Genomic DNA, 24,400 nt, shown 5'->3' on the forward strand with positions numbered 1-24,400 from the left:
ACAAAAACTAAAAAAAAAAAAAAAAAAAAAAAAAAAAAAAATAAAATAAGTGAAAATGGGCAATAATTACATACCTATCAATAATTACTTTTAATATAAATGAACTAAATGCTTTATTTAAGGCATAGAGGGACTGAATGGGTAAGAAAGTAAGACCAATCTATATGTTGCCTACAAGGGATTCACTTCAGACCTAATGACATGCAAATTGGAAGTGAAGGGATGGGAAAACATTTATCATGCAAATGGAAGCAAAAAGAAAGCTGAGGTAGTAATACTTATGTCAGACGAAATAAACATTAAAACAAAGACTAACAAGAGACAAAGAAGGACACTACATAATAAGAAAGGGAAAAAAAACCTACAAGAAGATACAACAATTATAAATATTTGTGCACCTAACATCGGAGCACCTAAATACATGGTGTGTCACCATTAACAGACATAAAGGAAGAAACTGACAGTGATAAAATAATAGTAGTGGACTTTAACCCCCCACTTATATCAATGGATACATCATCCAGACAAAATATAAACAAAGAAATAGTGGCTTTGAATGACACATTGGACCAGATGGATCTAATAGATATATTTAGAACATTCCATCCAAAAACAGCAGAATATGTATACATTCTTTTCAAGTGCACATGGAACATTCTCCAGAATAGATCACATGTGAGGCCACAAAACAAGTCTTAATAAACTCAAAAAGATTGAAACCATATTATATATGCCTTCCAACCACAATGGTATGAAATCACAAAACAATCACAAGAAAAAATGTGGAAAGAACACAAATACACGGAGGCTAAATAACCTGCTACTGAACAATGAAGGGTCAATGAAGAAATCAAAGAGGAAATCACAAAATACATGGAGGCAAATAAAAATGAAAGCAAAATGGCCCAAAATCTTTGATGCAGCAAAAGTCGTTCCAAGAGGGAAGATTATAGTAATACAAGCTTTCCTAAAAAAAAAAAAACCTCAAATAAACAACCTAACTTTACATCTAAAGGAGCTAGAAAAAGAACAAGCAAAGCTGTGAGCCAGTAGAAGGAAGGAAATAATAAAGATTGGAGGGAAAATAAATGAAATAGAGACTAAAAAACAATGGAGGAGATCAATGAAACAAGGAGATTTTTTTTAATAATAAACAAAAATGATAACTCTTTAGCCAGACCCATCACGAAAAAGAGGGGACTCAAATAAATAAAATCAGAGATGAAAGAGGAGAAATAATAAACAACACCATAGAAATACAAAGGATTATAAGAGAATATTTTTTGGGTTTTCTGTGTTTTTTTTAATAAGAGAATATTATGAAGAATTATATGCCAATAAATTGGATAACCTAGAAGAAATGGATAAATTCCTAGAAACATATAACCTTCCAAACCTGAATCAAGAAGAAATAAAAAATTTGGACAGACCAAGTACTAGCAATGAAATTGAATCAGTAATCAAAAAACTCCCAACAAACAAAAGTTCAGGACCAGCTGGCTTCAGAGATGAATTCTACCAAATATTTACAGAAGAGTTAAAACCTATTCTTCTCAAACTATTCCAAAAAACAGAAGAAGATGTAAAGCTTTCAAATTCATTCTATGAGGCCAGTATTACCTTCATTACCAAAACTAGATAAAGACCTTAAAAAAAAAAAAAACTACAGGCCAATATCCCTGATGAACACAGATACAAAAATCCCCCACAAAATATTATCAAACTGAATCTAAGAATACTGTAAAAAATCATTCACCATAATCAAGTGTCACTTACTCAAGGGATGCATATATAGATAGATGATAGATAGATGGATAGAGAGATGATAGATGATAGGTAGAGAGATGATAGATGATAGATATATAGACGATGATGATGATGATAGATAGATAGATAGATCATAGATCATAGATAGATGATAGATGTAGATATCATAAAAAATAATGAAATCTTGCCATTTGCAACAACATGGATGAATCTAGAGGGTATAACACTAAATAAAATAGATCAGACGGGGCGACTGGGTGACTTAGTCAGTTAAGTGTCCAATTCTTGATCTCAGCTCAGGTCTTGATCTCAGAGTTGGGAGTTCAAGCCCCGTGTTGGGCTCCACGCTGGGTATGGAGCCTACTTTTAAAAAAGTAAGTCAGACAGAGAAAGACAAATACCATGTGATTTCACTATATGGAATTTAAGAAACAGAGCAAATGAACAAACAAAAGAGTGACAGACTCTTAAATACAGAACAAACGAGTGGTTGCCAGAGCAGAGGTGGGTGGGGGTATGGGTGAAATAGGTGGAAGGAATTAAGAGTATACTTTTCCTAATGAGCACCAAGTAATGTATAGAATTGTTGAATCATTATATTTTACACCCAAAGCTAATATAACATTGTATGTTAATTATATTTTAATTTAAAAAAGAAAAAAACTTAAGGGACACAGCAAAAGCAGTTCTAGGAGGAAGGTTCATACTGATAAAAACCTGAAGAAAGGCACGTGTTGTGATGAGCACTGGGTGTTATATGCAACTAATGAATCATTGAACATTACATCAAAAAAATCGTTGAACACTACATCAAAAACTAATGATGTACTATATGTTGGCTAATTGAACATAATAAAAAAACTTGAAGAAATAAGAAAATCTCAACTGAACAACCTAACTTTACACTTCAAAGAAATAGAATAAGAACAAGTGAAGCCCAAAGTTAATAAAAGTAAGGAAATAACTAAGATTAGAGCAGCAATAAATTCAATTGAGACTAAAAAGACAATACATCAATTAAGCTGAGAGGTGATTCTTTTAAAAGATAAACAAAACTGACAAACCTTTAGCTACACTCAACCTGAAAACAAAGAGAAGTCTCAAATAAATAAAATCAGAAATGAATGAGGAGATATTACAACTGACAGCACAGAAATACAAAGAATCATAAGGGAGTACCATGAACAATTATACACAAACAAATTGGAAACCTAGAAGAAATGGATAAATTACTAGAAACATAAAACCACAAAAGACTCAATCATAAAGAAATAGAAAATCTGAACAGACATATTACTAGTAGGGAAACTAGTAGGGGCACCTGGGTGGCTTAGTCTGTTGGGTGTCTGCCTTTGGCTCAGGTCATGATCCCAGGGTCCAGGGATTGAGCCCTGCGTTGGGCTCCCTGCTCAGCAGGGAGTCTGCTTCTCCCTCTCCCTCTGCCATTTCCCCTGCTTGTGTTCTCCCTTCTCTCTCTCTCTCTCTCAAATAAATAACTAAAATCTTAAAACAAAAACCTCCCAACAAACAAATGTCCAGGACCAGACACATTCACTAGTAAATTCTATCAAACATTAAAAAATAATACCAATCCTTCTCAAACTCTTTCAAAAAATAGAAGAAGAAGGAACACTTCCAAACTCCTTTTATGAGGCCAATATTACCCTGATACCAAGACCAGACAAGGATGTCACAAGAAAAAAATTACAGGCTAATATCTCTGATGAACATAGATGCAAAAATCTTAAACAAAATATTAACAAGCCAAATTCAACAGTACATTAAAAGGATCATACACTGTAATCAAGTGGGATTTATTCTAGGGGTGCAAGCCTGGCTCAACATGCACAAACCAATTGATATGATAAACCACATTAACAAAATGAAGATTAAAATTATATGATCATTTCAACCAATGCAGAAAATCACTTGACAGGATTTGACATCTATTTATGATAAGAACTCTCAACAAAGTGGGTATAGAGAAAATATACTTCAACATAATAAAGGCCATATATGACAAGCCCACAGCTAACCTCATACTCAATGGTGAAAAGTTTTCAGTTTTTTCTCTAAGATCAGGAACAAGACAAGGATGCCCATTCTCCCTACTTTTATTCAACATAGTATTAGAAGTCCTGGGGGGAAAAAAGAAAAAAGAAAAGAAAAGAAAGAAAGAAAAGTTACCCAGTTATAAAATAAATAATTCACAGAGTTGAAAAGTACAGCATAGGGAATAGAGTCAATAATATTGTAGTAACATTGTATGGTGACTACTCTAATCATAGTGAGCACTGAGTAATGTATAGAATTGTTGGATCAATATGCTGTACACCTGAAACTAATATAACATTGTATGTCAGTAATACTTCAAAAATAAATTCTTTAAAGTGTCCAAATCATAAAGGAAGAAGTAAAACTGTCACTACTTGCAGATGACATATTATATATAAAAAACCCTAAAAAGTTGACAAAAAAAACTGTTAGAACTAATAAATTCAGTAAAATTGAAAGATTCAAAATTACTATATAAAAATCTGTTGCATGTTTATATACTAATAAACTGTCAGAAAGAGAAATTAAGAAAACAATGTCATTTATAATTTCATCAAAAAGAATAAAATACCTAGGAATAAATTTACCCAAGGAGATGAAAGACCTGTACTCTGAAAACTACAAGATACTGATGAAAGAAATTAAATAAGACACAAATAAATGGAAAAATATTCTGTGCTCATGGATTGGAAGAATTAATATTGTTAAATGCCTATACTGCCCAACGCAAGCTACAGATACAATGCAATCCCTATCAAAATTCCAGTGGGGCGTACCTGGGTGGCTCAGTCAGTTAAGCATCTGACTCTTATTTCAGCTCAGGTCATAATCTCAGGGTCATGAGATTGAGCCCCGTATCAGGTTCCATACTCAGCGTGGAATCTGCTTGGGATTTTCTTTCTCTCCCTCTCCCTCTGCCCCTCCCCCAAACTCATGCGCAAGCATGTTCACATGTGCTCTCTAAATAAATAAATAAATAAAATATATTTTTTTTAAAGTACAATGGGATTTTCACAGAAATAGAACAATCCCAAAATTTGTATGGAACCACAACAGACCCGAAATAACCAACACAATCCTGAGAAAGAAGAACAAAGCAGGAGACATCATACTCCATGATTTAAAACTATATTACAGGGACGCCCAGGTGGCTCACTTGGTTAAGCAACTGCCTGTGGCTCGGGCATGATCCCAGGACCCTGAGATCGAACCCCACATCTGGCTCCTTGCTCAGTGGGAAGCCTGCTTCTCCCGCTCCCTCTACTTGCTCTCCTCCTGTTTGTGTTCCCTCTCTCTTTCTCTCTGTCAAATAAATAAATAAAAATTCTTTAAAAAAAAACTATATTACAAAGTCATAGTAATAAAAACAGGATGGTATTAGCACAAAGACAGGCACATAGATCAATGGAACAAAAGAGAGAGCACAGAAATAAACCCGTGCATATCTGGTCAATTGATTGGCAAAGGAGCCAAGAATATTCAATGGGGAAAAGAGTCTCTTCAATAAATGGCGCTGGAAAAAGTGGACATCCACATGCAAAAAAGAATGAAACTGGACCACTATCTTATACCACTCACAAAAAATTACTCAAATGGATTCAAGACTTGAATGTAAGACCTGAAACTATAAAACTCCTAAAAGAAAACACAGGTGGCAAGCTCCTTGATATCAGACATGCCATGGTTTTTTGGATTTGACACCAAAAGTAAAGACAACAATGGAAAAAATAAACAAGTGAAATTACTAAAAAGCTTCTGCAGAGGAGTTATGATGTTGGAGGAGTAGGGGGATCCTAAGCTTGCCTCGTCCCTCAAGCACAACTAGATAAATGTCAAATCATTTTGAACACCCAAGAAATCAACCTGAGGACTGAGAGAGCAAAACTGCACAAGTAGAGGTAGCAAAATGAACACATCATGGAAGGTAGGAGCTGTGGAGAACTGATTTGGGGAAGAAAGGAACTGCAGGTGCTGTAAAGGGGAGGGAGCCCTGATCACAGAGAGAAGAGCGAGAAAGACAGAGAGACAGAGTGAAAGCATGTTTGCACAAGAAAAGGGCAGGAATCAGGGAGTGGGCAGCGTGGTCTGAGGATCCCCTGGGTTACACAGGGAGAAACAGTTCCCCTGTTTGGAGTGAATTTAGGAGAGGTGGTATGGCCTCTCTGGGACAAAAGATCCAGCGGGCACCATTGAGCTGCTCCATTCACTAGCATAGGAACAGAGACACCAGTTGAGGGCAGCAATCTTTGGCTGTGCTTTACCATAAACTCCAAACCACTGTGCAGTTTCAGAACTAATTTCCTAGATAAAATGGCACTGACCATAGCACATTAAGACCCTCCCCCCAGAGGATCAGTACAGATCTGTGCCACACAGATCTCTAAAATTTGGAGATTTGAAATCCAGCTGAATGCCTGAGATAAAACACAGGAGTACTGTGCCACCTGGCAGGCAGACAGCCTTGATGCAGACAGGGTGAAGGCAGGGATCTGGCAGAAGTGGGGGGCACAAGAGGGGTGGTTGTTTGCTCTTCTGTGAGGGCTTCCTGAAGAGTGATGGGTGCGAAACTTCCCACTCCAGGTAGGAGAAAGCAGGGCAAGGCCATTTCCCCCCTGGCCATCAGCACTGACCAACCTTGGTGAACAAAACAGTACCACCTAGTGGAGGCTGGAGGCACTTACAACAAGCCCTGCCCCCTGCACCCTGCAGGTGCATCTCAGCTAGGGCAAGTCAGCCTGAGATTCAGTGCAGCAGGCCCCACCCCCAGAAGACCAGCATAAACTCCTCACATGCACCAAGTCCACTGGTCATAGAGTGCTGCACAGCTTCAGCTCTAGGGGAAATAGGATCTAGCTTCCTTTTTTTTTTTTTTGAATCTAGCTTCCTTTAACAAGCAGACCAAAATATACCTAAGATCTAGCTTCCTTTTTTTTTTTCTTGGACCTCTTCTTAATATAGCCATTACTCTCTAGAGCAGGAATATAACAGGCTTTCCCAACAAAAAACAGTGACCCAGGCAAAATGACAAGATGGAGGAATTCAACCCAAAAGAAAGAACAGGAAGGAGTCATCGCCAGGAATTTAATCAATACAGATACAAGTAAGATGTCTTAACTAGGATTAAAAACAATAATCATAAGGATACTAGCTGGGTTTGAGAAAAGTATGGAAGAAACTAGAGAATCCCCTACTGCAGAGATAAAAGAACTAAAAACTTGTCAGACCGAAATAAATAATGCTATAACTGAGATGCAAAACTGACTGGATACAATGACAATGAGGATGGACGAAGCAGAGGGACAAATCAGTGATATAGAAGATAAAATTATAGAAAATAACAAAGCTGAAAAAAGAGGGGAAAAAGGTATTAGATCACGAATGTAGACTAGGGAACTCAGTGTCTCCTTAAAACATAATAATATTCAGGGGCACCTGGGTGGCTCAGATGGTTAGGCATCTGCCTTCAGCTCAGGTCATGATCCCGGGATACTGGCTCAGCGGGGAGTCTGCTTCTCCCTCTCCCTCTGCCTCTCCTCCTGCTCATGCTCTCTCTCTGTATCTCTCTGTCTCAAATGAATAAATAAAATCTTTAAAAAATAAAACATAATAATGTTCGTATCATAGAAGTCCAGGAAGAAGAGAAAGAAAATGGAGCAGAAGGTTTATTTGAGCAAATTATAGCTGAAAACTTCCCTAAACTGGGAAAGGAAACAGACACTGAAATCCAAGAAGCACAGAGAGCTCCCATTAAATACAACAAAACCCGGCCATCACCAAGACATATCATAGTCAAATTCACAAAATACACAGACAAGGAAAGAATCCTGAAAGCAGCAAGGGAAAAAAGTCCTTAACCTACAAAGGAAGACAGATCAGGTCACAGCAGATCTGTCCACAGAAATATGACAGGCCAGAAGACAGTGGCAGGATATATTCAACATGTTGAATGGAAAAAATATGGAGCCAGAATACTTTATCTAGCAAGGCTGTCATTCAGAATAGAAGGAGAGATAAAGAGTTTCCCAAACAAACAAAAAATAAAGGAGTTCATGACCACTAAACAGCCCTGCAAGAAATATTAAAGGGGACTCTGAGTAGGGGGAAAAAAGACCAAAAACAACAAAGACTAGAAAGGAACAGAGAACATCACCAGAAACACCAGTTTACAGGTAACACAATGGCAATAAATCCAAATCTATCAATAGTCACTCTGAATGTAAATGGACAACATCTTCCAATCAAAAGACATAAGCTATCAGAATGGATAAAAAGCAAGACCCATCCATATGCTGTCTACAAGAGACTCATTTTAGACTTAAAGACATCGGCAGATTGAAAGTTGGGCATGGAGAACCATCTGTCATGCTAATGGATGTCAAAAGAAAGCCAGAGTAGCCATACTTATATCAGAAAAATGAGATTTTAAGTCAAACTGTAACAATAGATGAAGAAGGGCATTATATCATAATTAAGGGGTCTATTCATCAAGAAGATCTAACAATTATAAGAATTTATGCCCCCAACTTGGGAGCACCCAAATATATAAATCAATTAATAACAACATAAAGAAACTCACAGATAATAATACAATAATAGTAGGGGACATTAACACCCCACTTATAGCAATGGACAGATCATCTAAACAGAAAATCAATAAGGAAACAATGGCTTTGAATGACACACTGGACCAGATGGACTTAACAGGTATATTCATCCTAAAGCAGCAGAATACATATTTTTTTAGTGCCCATGGAATGTTCTCCACAATAGATCACATACTGGGTCACAAATCAGCCCTCAACAAGTACAAAAAGATGGAGATCATACCATGCATATTTTCTGACCACAATGCTATGAAACTTGAAGTCAACCACAAGAAAAAATTTGGAAAGACCACAAATACATGGAGATTAAAGAACATCTTACTAAAGAATGAATGGGTTACCCAGGAAATTAAAGAAAAAATTAAAAAACACGTGGAAGCAAATGAAAATGAAAACATAAGGGTCCAAAACCTTTGGGATGCAGCAAAGGCAGCCTTAAAAGGGAAGTATATTGCAATATGGGCCTGTCTCAAGAAGCAAGAAAAGTCTCAAATACACAACCTAACCTCACACCTAAAGGAAGTAGAAAAGGAACAGCAAATAAAGCCTAAAGACAGCAGAAGAATGGAAATAATTAAGATTAGAGCAGAAATAAACAACAGAGAAACAAAAAACTAGAACAGATCAATGAAACTAAGTGCTGGTTCTGTGAAAGAATTAATAAAATTGATAAACCCCCAACCAGACTTATCCCAAAGAGAAAGGACCCAAATAAATAAAATCATGAATGAGAGAGACCAACACCCCAGAAATCTAATTAATCATGAGAGAATATTATGAAAAATTATATGCCAACAAACTGGGCAATCTGGAATAAGTGGACAAATTCCTACAAACATACAAACTACCAAAACTGAAACAAGATGAAATAGAAAATTTGAATAGACCCCCAACCAGCAAAGAAATTTAATCAGTCATCAAAAATCTCCCAACAAATAAAAGTCCAGGGGCCAGATGGCTTCCCAGGGGAATTCTACCAGACATTTAAAGAAGAGTTAATACCTAGTCTTCTCAAACTGTTCCAAAAAATGCAAAAGGAAGGAAAACTTCCAAACTCATTCCACGGGGCCAACATTACCTTGATTCCAAAACCAAAGACCCCACTGAGAAAGAGAACTACAGGCCAATATCCCTGATGAACATGGATGCAAAAATTCTCACAAGATAGTAGTAAATTGAGGGGCGCCTGGGTGGCTCAGTTGGTTAAGCAGCTGCCTTCGGCTCAAGTCATGATCCTAGGGTCTTGGGATCGAACCCCGCATCAGGCTCCCTCCTCAGCCGGGAGTCTGCTTCTCCCTCTCCCTCTGCCTGTCGCTCTGCCTCCTTGTGCTTTCCTCTCTGTCTCTCTGTCAAAAAAAATGAATAAAATCTTTAAAAAGAAGATACTAGTAAATTGAATCCAACAATACATTAAAAGAATTATTCACCATAATCAAGAGGGATTTATTCCTGGGCTGAAGGGGTGGCTCAATATCTGAAAATCAATCAAAGTTGACACACCACATTAATAAAAGAAAGGATAAGAATCATATGATCCTCTCAATAGATGCAGAAAAAGCATTTGACAAAATACAGCATCCATTCTTGATAAAAACCCTCAGTAAAATAGGGACAGATGGAACATATCTCAACATCATAAGTGCCTTATAGGAAAAACCCACAGAAATATCATCCTCAATAGTTAAATACTGAAAGCTTTTCCTCTACAGCCAGGAACAAGACAGGGATGTCCACTCTCACCATTACTATTTAACATAGTACTGAAAGTCTTAGCCTCAGCAATCAGACAACAAAAAGAAATAAAAGACATCTGAATCAGCAAGGAAGAAGTCAAACTTTCACTATTTGCAGACATAATACTCTATATAGAAAACCTGAATGACTCCACCAAAAAATTACTAGAACTACCACATGAATTCAGCAAAGTTGCAAGATATAAAGTCAAGGTACAGAAATCTGTTGCATTTCTATACACCAATAACAAAGTAGCAAAAAAAGAAACCAAAGATTTGATCCCATTTATAATTGCACTAAAAATAGTAAGATATCTAGGAATAAACCTAACCAAAGAGGTAAAAGATCTGTACTCTGAAAACTATAGAACACTTATGAAAGTAACTGAAGAAGACACAAAGACATGGAAAAAACATTCCATGCTCATGGATTAGAAGAACGAACATTGTTAAAATGTCTATACTACCCAAAGCAATCTACACATTTAATGCAATCCCTATCAAAATACCAATAGCATTTTTCACAGAGCTAGAACAAATCCTAAAATCTGTACAGAACCACAAAAGACCCCAAATAGCCAAAGCAATCTTGAAAAAGAAAAGTAAATCTGGAGGCATCACGATTCTGAACTTCAAGCTCTATTACAAAGCTATAGTCATCAAAAGAGTATGGTACTGGCCCAAAAACAGACACATGGATCAAGGGAACAGAATAGAGAACCCAGAAATGGACCCACAACTATATGATCAACTAATCTTTGACATATCAGTAAGGAATATCCAACAGAAAACAGTCTCTTCAATAAATAGTGTTGGGAAAACTAGACAGCAACATGCAGAAGAATGAAACGGGATCACTTACACCATACACAAAAATAAAATCAAAATGGATGAAAGACCTAAATGTGAGACAGGAAACCATCAAAATCCTATAGGAGAACACAGGCAGCAACTTTTTGACCTTGGCCATAGCAACTTCTTGCTAGACACACTGCCAGAGCCACGGGAAACAAAAGCAAAAATGAACTATTGGGACTTCATCAAGATAAAAAGCTTCTGCACAGTGAAGGAAACAATCAACATAATTAAAAGACAGCCTACAGAATGGGAGAAGATATTTGCAAATGATATACCTGATAATGGGTTAGTATCCAAAATGTATAAAGATCTTAAACTCAAACCCCAGAAAACAAAAATTCTGTTAAGAAATGGGCAGAAAACATGAATAGACATTTTTCCAAAGAAGACATACAGATGGCTAACCGACACATGAAGAGATGCTCAACATCACTCATCATTAGGGAAATACAAATCCAAACCATGATGAGATACCACCTCATGCCTGTCAGAATGGCTAAAAATAACAACACGAGAAACAATAGGTGTTGGTGAGGATGTTGAGAAAGGGGAGCCCTCTTGCATTGTTGGTGGGAATGCAAACTGGTGCAGCCACTCTGGAAAACAGTATGGAGGTTCCTCAAAAGGTTAAAAATAGAACTACACTACAACCTAGCAATTGCACTACTAGGTATTTACCCACAGGATACAAAAGTACAGATTTGAAGGAGTACATGCACCCCCATGTTTATAGCAGCATTGTCAACAATAGCCAAACTATGGAAAGAGCCCAAGTGTCCATTGACTGATGAATGGATAAAGAATAAGTGTTTTATACACACACACACACACACACACACACACACACACACACACACACACACAGAAATATTACTCAGCTGTCAAAAAGAATGAATCTTGTCATTTGCCATGATGTGGATGGAGCTATAGTGTACTATGCTAAGCGAAATAAGTCAGTCAGAGAAAGACAAATACCATGTGATTTCACTCATATCTGGAATTTAGGAAGCAATACAGATGAACATATGGTAAGGAAAAAGAAACAAGAGAGGGAGGCAAACCATAGGAGTCTCTTAATGATAGAGAACAAACTGAGGGTTGATGGAAGGAGGTGGGTAGAGGATGGGTTAAATGGGTGATGGGTATTAATGTGGGCACTTGTTACGACGAGCAGTGGGTGTTATATGTAATTGTTGAATCACTAAATTCTACTCCTGAAACCAATATTACACTATATTTTAACTAACTAGAATTTAAATAAAAATTTGGGAAAAAGTAATGCAAAGCTTCTGCACAGCAAAGGAGCCACCAACAAAAGGAAAAGACAACCAATCTGAATGAGAGAAAATATTTGTAAATCATATATATGATAAGGGTAAATATCCAAAATATATAAAGAAGTCATACAACTCAATAGCAAAAAGCAAACAAACAAACAAATAATCCAATTAGAAAATGGGCAGAGGATCTAATAGATCTTTTTCTAAGGAAGACATACAGACAGCCAACAAGTATATGAAAAGGTACTCAACATCACTGATCATCAGGGAAATGCAAATCAAAACCACAATGAGATATCACCTCACACCTGTCAGAATAGCTATTATCAAGAGAAAAAATAAATGTTGATGAGGTTATGAAAAGGGAAACCTTGTGCACAACTGGTAGGAATGTCAATTGGTGCAGCCACTATTGAAAACAGTAGAGTTTGCTTTAAAAATTAAAAATAGAACTACCATTTGACCTAGCAATTCAACTTCTGTGTATTTATCTGAAAAAAATGAAAACACTAATTCAAAAACATATGGGCACCCCCATGTTCACTGCAGCACCATTTACAATAGTCAAGATATGGAAACAACCTAAGTGTCCATTGACGGATGAACAGATAAAGAAAATGTGGTAGATGTATATGCAATGGAATATTATTCAGCCCTAAAAGTGAAGGAAATCTTGCCATTTGCAACAACGTGGATGGACCTTAAGGGCATTATGATACATAAAATGAGTCAGAGAATGAGAAATACTATATGATCTCACATATATATGGAATCTAAAAAAATAAGCTCATGCATATGGGGAGGGGGAAGATGGGCAAAATATGTGAAGGTGGTCAAAAGATACAAACTTCCAGTTCTAAAATAAATATGTCATCAGGATATAATGAACAGCATGGTGATTATTAGTTAATAATGCTGTTTTGCCTATTTTTAAGTTGCTAAGAGTATAGACCTTAAAATTTCTCATCATAAGAAAAAATTGTAATTATGTATGGTGACAGATATTAACTACACTTATTGTGGTGATCATTTAGCAACATCCACAAATATCAAATCATTATGTTGTATACCTGGAACTGATATAATGTTTTATGTCAGTTATATCTCAATTAAATAAAAAGAAGACTCTGGTTGTCCTCTGGCTCTCTTTTAATTGCTTTTGTGTAATCAAGCCAGGTTCATGTCCTCTAGGAACTGTGTAATTGTCTAGGAAGTGGTACTTAAAAATATCAGAAATTTGGGAAATATGACCACTTGTGGGGAAGGCAGCAGAATCTCAGCTCAGCCACTTCCCAGATATTTGACCTTGAGCAAGATTCTTCACCTCTCTGACCTTTGGTATCCTCATTTCTAAAATGAATCTAATAATCTCTTCCCTACCATACAGAGTTGTTGTAAGGATTGAAGTGTAATAGCATATTAACAGGATTAATACTTAAAATGCAAGTAAGCTCCCTATTCTGTAGGCCACTAAGATTGTGCCCTAAGACTACTGTCTTCTTAATGCCTATGATGGGTATCTTCTGAAAGCTACCTTTGAAAGGAAGAGAGTTCAGAGGCCACCTTCAGGGTAATGCAGGCTGAAATTAGAAAGGGTGTGTCCAGTTTGAGACAGGGGAATGTGTATGGCACCAAATCTCAGAAAGGGAGATTTTAATACTGGAGACTCAAATCTTGGAATTGGAACTCAAGACTAATCAACTGTATCCTTTTCTCCCCCTCTTCCTTTTTTTCCCTGTTCTTCTCTTGTCGTTTCAGGTGCATGATGACTGCCGGAGACGGTTTTCCAAGGAATGCTGGTTTGGAAGTCATCGAACATCAGTCATTCCTCCCACTGCCCTCAGCGACCCTAAAGGAGATGGTGAGTACCTAAACTTTAACCTCAGAATGTATTTCACTGGGGAGGGAGGGAAGGTGTTAAGACTGGGGAAATTTTTTAATTACATTATTATTCTCAACCAGTCAAACATTTTGGGGGAGTAGGAATGTGCATATATGTAGAGACAGCTCGTGTTTCTTTTTAGACCTTTGGGATAATAACTCTTGATGTTTATGGTGCATATGTATGTGGGCATGTTCTCTGTAGGCTTTGTCTCAATTGTTTCTGAATTATCAGACTTGATTCTGACTTTTTCATGATTTTCAGACACTAGATAATTCATAAAATAAGTTTTCTTGCATCCAGGTGGGCAAGGAAGAACTACATAAAGGCCCAGGTCATGTTATTTTTAGAATGGAAACTAACACCAAGGTTGACTCCAAATCTGAAACTAGCATGATTATTGCCCCAGCATGCTCTGCTGATGCTTCATCAATTCCTAAACACTAGTGATTTATCTAATGCCCCATGAGTTAGTTTTGAGCCTTTCCTTCTAGTCATTTACAATCTTGACCCAATTGAATCTCACTCCTGAGAGACTTTTTTTCAGTAACAGTTGTACTTGGGTGCACTATGAGGGTTAGATGAACTAACATTTGTTAAAGATGGTTTTAAAATACAGGAAGGGGATCAGTAAGCCATCCTTATGCTAATTTAACATCCTTCTGTGGTATGAACTGAACAAATTTGAGAGAGACTATAGACTCCCTGTTTTGCGACACTGTGGTTGTATTAATGCAGCTCAAAGAAGCGTGAGATTTTTCTTGAAAGGCTCTTTCAGGCTGTTGAGTCATCTGGAGTTTAAAATTGACTAATCCTCTAAGCCCTTTTCACACTTGATGCTGCCAAACCAAGTTCCTATTGTCCTATTCTGGTACAATTTATGTCCTTGGGCCTACAATCCAAGCTTCACATTTATACCCTTTTCATCTTGTTGACTTTGACCCATGTGCCCTTTGAGGTCATTTTTCAATCTTGATTCTGTCATCCAATAGCTCTCCCTCCAGCTTTGAGTACTTCAGAGTTGAGAAGCCAGCCTTCTATGTTTTCATTTGAATTGTTGATTAAAATTATTAAATAGTACGGGACACTCCCTTACAATTAACATCAGCCTAATCAAAGGCAACTTTGTGGGCACACTTACCTGGTTATGAATCTGCCTAACATTGCTACATTCCAGCTCATGATGCCACACAATTTTTTCACCTTGTTCACAAGATTCCCTTCACAAACTTGGCCTTGCTCAAATTCAGACATTCTCTAACTTGGGGGAAATGCTGGATGGGGCTGCCCTTGTCTTCTCCTAGGAATAGCTTTCTGCCAGTGCTGCTTCCTCTTGTCTTCCCATCTGTGACCAAATTAGGTTTGACACTGAAATTTAAGTTGTCTTAATTATAGAATTTTCTCCTTATCTCAGTTTCTGAGATATTTTATCTCAGAATCCTGGATTATTTTATTAATCATTGCAACATGATGTTTTTGTACATATGGAGAAATGAACACCCAGAGAAGTTAAGATGTTTGCTGTAGGTTAGTGAATAAATCTGAAGGGCAACCAGCTGTAGCACACAGCTGCATTCTGTTGTAGAAGTACACTGCAGAAGGCAGCCCATGCTCCAAGCTGCCAAATGGATCTACAAATGATTTCAGCTACAACCTCATGGCTATTTAATTTATAGATAACATTAGCATAATTATTTTTCCTATTTCTTAATTCTGAACTAGTTAATATATTCACATGGTTCAAATTTTTTTAAATAGAAACACATATGTACATGTTTAGTAAAAAAAAACTTATATCCTTTCTCTTAATCTTCTCAATCTCCCATAGCCCCATCCCATCCCCACTCACAAAAAGTTGGTCACTGCCACTAGTTTATTGAATAGCTTCCAGTATTTCTTCCTGTATATACTAGTGAATATAAACATATATTTTTATCCCTTCCCTTTTTAACACTATACACATTCCTCTGAAACTTGCTTTTTTTTTTCCTTCACAGTATATTTTGGAGATCTTTTTGTATCAACAAAAGATTTCCTCCTCATTCCTTTTTACAGCTACAGTTACCCCATTATATGAATATATACCATAATTTATTTGACCAGTTCTCTAATTTGGTAGTTTTCGGTCTCTCATTTTTACAACAATGCTGCAATTGACAATCTCATACAGGTCATTTTACATATACATCTATAGGAAAAATTCCCAGAAGTGTAATTACTGGCTCATAATGTATAGGAATTTGTGATTTTTCATAGATGCTGTCAAATTGCCCCCCATGGGGCTTGTGTCACTTTGCACTTCCACCCTCAGTGAGAGTTCATAGTTTCCGTGACTTCCTCAATCAAGTGTATCATCTATTTTTTTTATTTTTGCCAATCTTCTGGATAAGAAAAAAGTGGTACCATGGCCTGGTTTTAATTAGTATCTTTCTTATTTATGAATGAGTTTGGTCATCTTTTCACCTTTAAGAAACAATTTATATTTCCTTTTCTCATCAATGTAAAACCTAGCTCATTTTCATCTCAACACTGGAAAACAAGTTAATTTTTTGAATGGCCCATTTTGTAAGGAAACGGAGTCCCAGAAAGCTCACAGTAGGTGGTCTCAGTACCACTGTTGCCTCATCTCCAGAAAGGGACTAACCCATCGTGTTAAAAAATCACTGGGCATAGATATGAAGAAAAAGAAGTCAGGGAAACAGGATGGAGACTAAAGGGGGTGTTATTTTAAACCAGGTGGTCAGAGACAGCTTCTCTGGGGAGGTGACATTTGAGATGAGACTTGAATGAAGTAAAAAAGTGAGCAATGCAGATATCGGGGGGAAGAGTTTTGGGGGCAGAAGAAGGAATAAATACTAGGACCCAGAGAAGGAAGACTCCCTGGAGTGTCTGAGGACCACTGAACAGAACAGCATGACTGTTGTGGAGTGAGTGAGGGGAAGAGTGGCAGAAATGAGGTCAGAGAGATGACAGGAACCATATAAAACGACAAGATGTGAGGAAGCAGTTCAAAAATAAGGGTGAGACTGTTTAGTATGGTATAAAACATTAGGGGTCAGGTCATAACATACATGAAGAAAATCATCAAAAAAGGTAGTATCTTTTTTTTTATTTTATTTATTTACTCTTTTAGAGAGGGAGTGCATGTGCACACACATGGGTGAGGGGTTGTGGGTGTGAGGGAGGCACAGAGGGAGAGGGAGAGAGAGAGAATCTTAAGTAGGCTCCATGCCCAGCACGGAGCCCGATCTCACAACCTGGAGATCATGACCTGAGCCAAAATCAAGAGTCAGACACTTAACCGACTAAGCCATCTTAGGCACCCCTAAAAAAGGTAGTATTGTTTTATGTGCTTGCTCCTCATCCAACCAACAATGTAGGCCCCAACTTATGGCCTGGCTTCAGGCTTACCTCTCCTTTGTTTGAGAAGCTGATTCTGCTCTGTGCTTCCTTTCCTTATTCAGCAACATTTTGCTAACACCCTCCAGGTGATCATGTGACTTTGGATATGTACTCCAGTGAAAGGATTTATGGAAACAGTTTTCTGCCAACATCTAGTGGAACTGTGAGCTATGCTTAGAAGCAAGGACTCCCCCTGCCAGAGGCCCTGGAATAGATCTGTCTATTTATTTTCTATATTTCTTTGTTATGTTGTGCCTCCCGCCATTAGAATATATGTTCCACAAGAGCAGAAACTATTTCTATCTTGCCCACCACTGTATTCTCAGAACATAAGAAGGACAAGCACAGAGAATGCCCTCAATACACAGTTGTTGAATGAATGAATGTCTTAACTACCATTGTGTCAACATATTACCTTTTGTAAAACAAATGTCGAAAAGGGTACTACCTTTGGATATTGTGTTCAGGGAGAATAACTACTTCCAAGCTATGCTACTGAAGGGACATAGCAGACTCCCCTTATAGCTGTGAGTCCTAGCAAGCTCTGAAAATTTGGTGCCTGACTGCCTAACTGGCTAAGGATGCCTTCAAGGTCTACTGGCTAGTGAGTAGGAATTGGCCCATAGAGGAAGCCTGCTTTAGGTTTTTCCAGGCAAAACAGCTATGAAATCTGCTCATGTCAGCAGTATTCTTCCAGGATACAAAAAATGGGACAACTCAACCCACCTCCCTCCCTATGCCCCGCACCATTCGGGAGTGGACCACATGCCTTTTGCCCTTTGCATTTCTTTTGCTGGGGTATTCCTGGCAAGTCACAAAAGTTTAGGGGCTCATGATTTGTCTACCGTCTCCTAGGGGGCCATTGCTCACTGCCTGTCTCCCTGCCAACAAGCTCTAAGACTCAGCATGAGCGGGCAGGCATTGGCAATTTAGACTGCTGTAACTCCACTTCCCTATAGGGAACTTCAGAGTTAGGAATTATTAAAAGCCTTTCTCTTGTTCAGACAATTTCCCTATAGTCTTGTTTCCCCTGAAAGTTGGTGTGATAACTGGGATTGCTCTGCCAGAGCCTTGGAGGAGTGATTAAATCTCCCACCTTCTTCCCACATTGATATGTTCTGTCATTAGCTCCTGACTAAAAGACAGCCTTTCCCTCCTCCTCTCTCCTTACCTGGCACATTCTCACTGTGAGAACTGAGCTATCCCAGGCAAAGAGAGAACTAATTGGTATTCTGATCCTCCTCTTGGGCGATCAATCCTCTCCTTCTTCAGTTCCCCACCAGTGTTTTATTAATCCTTCGTTGTGGCACCAATTTCCTTAATCTTTGTGTTCCAACATACTACTGTGTATGAGTCTGTTCCCCCAGCTTGGGGGCAGGGGCTATACCCCTAGCAGTATCTAGCATGATGATTGGTATGTAGTAATTGCTCAGCAAATGTTTGCCTGGCAACAGTTGGGCAGACATTAAATGAAAGCCCCTTTGGGTTGTGTTCTGAATTCCCCTCTACTTCTCAGTCTCAGGAGACTGGAGCATAAGGAAACTCTGAGAGTTGTTGGTTATGTCTTTTTGCCTTACTTGTGGTGATTGTATCATGGGTGTTTGCATATATCTAAACTCATTAAACTGTATATATTAAATATGTGTAGTTCTTTGTTTATCAATTATACCTCAATAAAGCTGTTTTTAAAAAGTCTTTGCAAAATATAATGTCAAGTTGTGTCTTATTTCCATCTCAATGGCCCTTTTCTTTTTTCTCCTTTTCTTTTTATTGTGTGCATGTATCAGGCCAATTAGTAGTATCTTCAGACTTCTGGAACCTCGATTGGTCATCAGCCTGTTCATGTCCCCTTCTCATCTTCATCAACTCCAAAAGTGGCGATCACCAAGGGATCGTCTTCCTCCGAAAATTCAAACAATACCTTAACCCCTCTCAAGTTTTTGACCTGTCGAAGGGTGGACCTGAAGCCGGGTAAGCATGGGCCAAAGGATATAGTTGGGTATATAGAAGGGACACTTCACGCTATACATTCTAGACTAGGATAGGTTTCCTGGAATCAGTTCTAGTACCTGGGCAGGAAAGATATATTTTCTCAAGTCAGGACGCAGACACATAACTTCAGAGTATTTGGGGTTTGGCTTGTTGGAGGATTTTTAGCCCTCTTCCAGAAATCCCTTCAAGCCCATGCCATGCTCTCAGATTTGTTCCACATTTCCTGGTTGGAAGAAGTCTATGTCTCCTGACCTCAGAGGAAGAGGCAAATGGGCATTGCTGTTCACCTTTCCTGTCCCTCACTCTTTCCTGGGGCCAAATAGATATATCTCCACTATAGACCTGTTTTACTTATGGACCATCTGGCTGTTCAGCTCTGGTTTCTGTGAAGCCACTGGCCACTGTGCAAGGCATTCTTCTTGGGCCTCAGCAAGTGGGTTTAGCTAGGTTACTAGTAGCTTCTAGAGCAAGGGTAGGCATAGAAGAGTGTGGGATGAAGCAAGGCCTCATCTCCACGATTGCTTATGGGAGCATTGCCTGTGATATTAGGTACACAGAGAGATAGGAGCTAAGTGAAAGAAGACAGGTAGCCTGTTAGCAGGATGCAGAAGCAGTAGTCCTTAGCTCCTGGCACAGTATAGAAAAGAGTTGTAAAACCTAGCAGTTCATGAAATGACTCCCCTTCCTCTCTTTCTTTCAGGCTATGCATGTTCAAGAATTTTGCTCGTTTTCGCATTGTGGTTTGTGGTGGAGATGGCAGCGTGAGCTGGGTCTTATCTCTGATTGATGCCTTTGGATTACATGAAAGGGTGAGTTCCTAGCTGACTCAGTTCAGCCATTGCTAGAGAGACTGGGGGTATGAAGCAGCTCGTCCCAAAAAGTCCCCGGTCTTCACTCTCCTTACCTATATCACACATGTTTTCCACTGGTTTCATAGTCAACCTGACAGATTCCCAATCTAAGCTTCCTCACCTAAACAATTTCCTGTGGGAAAGAGAAATGAGGGAGTTAGTAGAAAGAATGAGCAGCGCTTTATTCCCCAGGCCCCAGAGTAAAGATTTGAAGGGAAGGAGAGCAAGCAAAACAGAAGCGGCTTCAGGCCGCATTCAGCCCCCAATTTCCTTCCCCTCCTGAGGCTACTGATTTTCTTGCCTGAGTCACAAAAGTAGCCAAAACTTTCCTCTCACTTTCCCCTCTCTCCCTAGATAGCTCCCTGCTCTTCTGACTCTAGTAGCTTTGTCTCCCAAGGTACCTTATCTCCTCGGCCAAGCCTTGATAGAAATTTGTGGCTATACTTCTCTTTCATAAGCTATCTATAAATATTGGCATATTCCAACCTTTCCCTGTACTGAGTAGGTTCTGCATTGTCGAGAATGGGGCCAAACTTTTTAAGAAAAAGTTCACTCAGCATCAGATATCTTCCTACTACACTTCCTAAAATCAGAAGTCTCTTATTGCCACTGACTTTGAGACCACTATCTTTCCCAAGGAGCACCTTCTGGGTTCTTTTATGGGTGGATCTTGGTAGGACTGACTGAAAATTGTGCCTGGTTTTGTTCTTGCAGTGTCAGTTGGCAGTCATCCCACTTGGAACTGGCAATGATCTGGCCCGTGTCCTAGGCTGGGGTGCGTTCTGGAACAAAAACAAGTCACCTGTGACCATCCTCAACAGAGTGGAGCAGGCTAGTGTGAGGATTCTAGACAGGTGAGTGGCTGAAAGATCAGGTCGTTGTGCTTATTCCAGTCCCATATCGGTTACTCTCAATTACATCATCTCATTCCTTTCTGGCTTCAGTGCAGGGCAGTTTTGGGGGGGCCTTGTCTATTAAGAAGTCAGGGTCTACCATGTATCCTTTAGACATCACTAAAGCCCCTCTTCACACTTAAAAGATCCTAAAGCAGGAGCCCCTCAGGTAAATTTAAAGGGTTCTGTAAACTGCCTTCAATCTGCGTAGCTAATTATCTATATAAGCACATTTTTTTTCTTGGAAGTGATCCTATCTTTCTGTTCTATTCTAGAATAGTATAGAAACTATTCTATAGCTTCATCAGTTTTTCAAAGAAACTAAAAAAAAATTACGGTTCAGAAACAATTGGCCTAGACTGTCTTTGCTCTAGAGAAGAATGAGTATTGCCATCCTATCTCCTGAGAAGAAGAGATAGGGTCAATGCTGGGTCATAGTATTTGATTCATGGCTGCCCATAAGAATATTCTGGGAAGCTTTTTCAAGGTACCAAGCTGAGCCCACCACAAAGACTCTTCTTCAGTCCATCTTGGGTAGGGCCCTGGTATATGTATTTTATAAAAGCACTTGAGGTAATCTTGATAGTTAACTCTCTGGTTGAAAAGCACTGCCCTCTGACCCTATGATGGAATTCTTTCCATCACACTGGCCTCGAGAAGTCATGAGGCAGAGGCCCCAATTGCAGTATATCTTGAGATCAGGTGACCTGAGATAGTGTGGACATCACTACAACTCATCTTCCCCCACCACATAAACATTTTGACCTTTTCCTTGACATGTGAAGCATTGATGACAGCCTGTGATGAAACAGAGCCCTAAATATCTGTCTTTGACCTTCATTTCAGATGGAGTGTGATGATCCGTGAGACTCCCAGACAAACCCCATTGCTAAGAGGACAGGTTGAAATGGATGTACCCCGATTTGAGGTAACTACTGCCCAGCTGTAATTCAGGCCAACATCTTTATTACACAGTGAAATAATAGGCAAAACCCAGAGAGAAGCTTTTGTATTGTCCATGGGCTCAATAAGGATGAGATCACTGAGGACTGGAGACAGGCCAATCAGCAGCTTTTACTAAGAATTGTGTTAGGCATTGGGGATATAATTCATTCAACCATTTACTTATTCATTCATTCAAAATATGTACGGAAAATATTTATGGATTCCCTACTATGTGTGAGATACTGTTCTGGGAGCTGTTCTTATGTACTAGTGGGTAACAAAGAATGACACAGTTCATGTTGTCATGGAGTTCATAGTCTAGTAATAGAAACAATAGTTTTAATAAAATAGTATGAGTGTTAGTATATAAGGAAGTAGAGAGGGGTGTGAACACCCAGCAGGTGTACCAAACCCAGTCTGGGGGAAATCAAGAAAAGCTTCTCAGAAGAGCCATTTCAGAAAAGATTGAAGGACCAGAGGGAGTCAATCAGGATAGCAAGAAAGAGGAGGCCTGTTCCAGACAGACTGAATAGTGCGTGTTGTTCCAAAGGCAAGACAGAGCATAGAATATTCACAGAATGGAATGGAATATTCACATACATTTATTAATGGCTAAGGCATTAGGGGTCAGGGAGGAGAAAGGCAGGGAGAATGACTAAAGATGAGGCTGGAAAAGCAATCAGGGGCCAGGCCAGGAAAGAAACCATTAATCCATGGTAGGAAGTTTGGGCTTTTATCCTAATGAGACTTATAGAAGGATTTTTTTCGTATATTATTATGAGAATTTTCAAATATACTAGCTTCTTGAATTCAATAGTAGAATTAGTTAAGACTCTAGCCTACAGGATGTAACTCTCAAAGACATAAAAAGGCTTATTTCAATATAAATGATATTTTATTGGCCATCTACTATATGTATATCACAGTACATATTATTAGGCATTATATTAAAGTTTGAGATATATAATACCAATAAGCATGCAAACATATATATATATATAATGGTAGAGTCTACCATTAACATTTCATGGCTTTATCACATATCTGTGCATCTATCCATTCTGCTATCTAATAGTATTCTGCTATCTAATAGAAGTGTTTTAAGCAGAAGAGTTTCATGATACATGGAAAAACAATTGAAAGAATAAAGACTAGAGGCAAGGAGAAAAGAGAAGAGATGCAATTGTCTAGGCAAAAAATGATGATGATTTGGACTGGTGAAGTGGTAACAAGGATAAGGAGATGTGGGCATATTTAAGACATATGGGAGGGATAGAATCATCAGGACTTGATAGACGTTTGAATGTAGGAGGTGATGGGAGAGGGAGGAGTAGAAGCTGTAGTTAAGAATACAGACTCGGGCACCTGGCTGGCTCAGTTAGTAGAGCATGTGACTCTCAATCTCAGGGTCATAAGTTCAAGCCCCACATTGGGCAAGAAGCCTAGAAAAAAAAATACAGACTCAAGAGGCAGACTACCTGGAATCAAATCCTGGCTCTGCCACTTATCAGCTACCCCTTTCCTGTGCCTCAGTTTGCTGTTCTGTGAAATGGAGTTATTATAAGGACTACATAAGAAAATACTTATATATATAGCTTAGAACAGAGCCTGGTACATAGTAAGTACTATATAGTGAATGCTATTATTATTACTTATATTATTATAATAAGAGGTAACACTCTGGCATTGGAAAGATGTGGGTTCAAATCCCAGATCTATTATTTACTAGCTAGGCAATACGAGATTGTTTGTTCATTTGAAATATGGAAGAAAAAGTTACCTTCATGAGTTTTTGAGAATCATTTAAATGAGAGCAAGCAATATATATCTCTTATTTTTAGAATGACTATAGATCTAAGATTATCTATGGGGCTCCTCAACAAGAATTCTTCGACTGTAATTATGTTCAGAGAAGCAGTTGAGTTGTTGGTAAAGAGTCAGTAGGAAATAATGAGGGGATAAGGATGGGCAGCAGACTATGTCCCAGTCCTTAGATTCCAGGGCTGAACACTCCTTTCTTCCTAGGCTGCTGCTATCCAACATCTAGAATCTGCAACCACTGAGCTGAACAAAATCCTGAAGGCCAAGTACCCCACAGAGATGATCATCGCAACCAGGTCAGTCTTCCTTTACCTTTC

At 38.5% G+C, this 24,400-nt stretch overlaps 1 protein-coding gene across 1 annotated transcript in view; it reads left to right on the plus strand.

Moving 5' to 3' along the window:
- DGKK (diacylglycerol kinase kappa) overlaps positions 1-24,400 on the plus strand; it is a 148,380-nt gene that overhangs the window by 84,814 nt on the left and 39,166 nt on the right. Inside the window, exons 8-13 of the mRNA XM_027608850.2 lie at positions 14,056-14,158; positions 19,369-19,552; positions 20,274-20,382; positions 21,139-21,278; positions 22,164-22,245; positions 24,288-24,379. Of these exons, the coding sequence (XP_027464651.2) occupies positions 14,056-14,158; positions 19,369-19,552; positions 20,274-20,382; positions 21,139-21,278; positions 22,164-22,245; positions 24,288-24,379 (710 nt within the window). The remainder of the gene's footprint in view (positions 1-14,055; positions 14,159-19,368; positions 19,553-20,273; positions 20,383-21,138; positions 21,279-22,163; positions 22,246-24,287; positions 24,380-24,400) is intronic.

This window comes from Zalophus californianus, chromosome X, assembly GCF_009762305.2.
Source record: "Zalophus californianus isolate mZalCal1 chromosome X, mZalCal1.pri.v2, whole genome shotgun sequence".
Taxonomy (NCBI): domain Eukaryota; kingdom Metazoa; phylum Chordata; class Mammalia; order Carnivora; family Otariidae; genus Zalophus; species Zalophus californianus.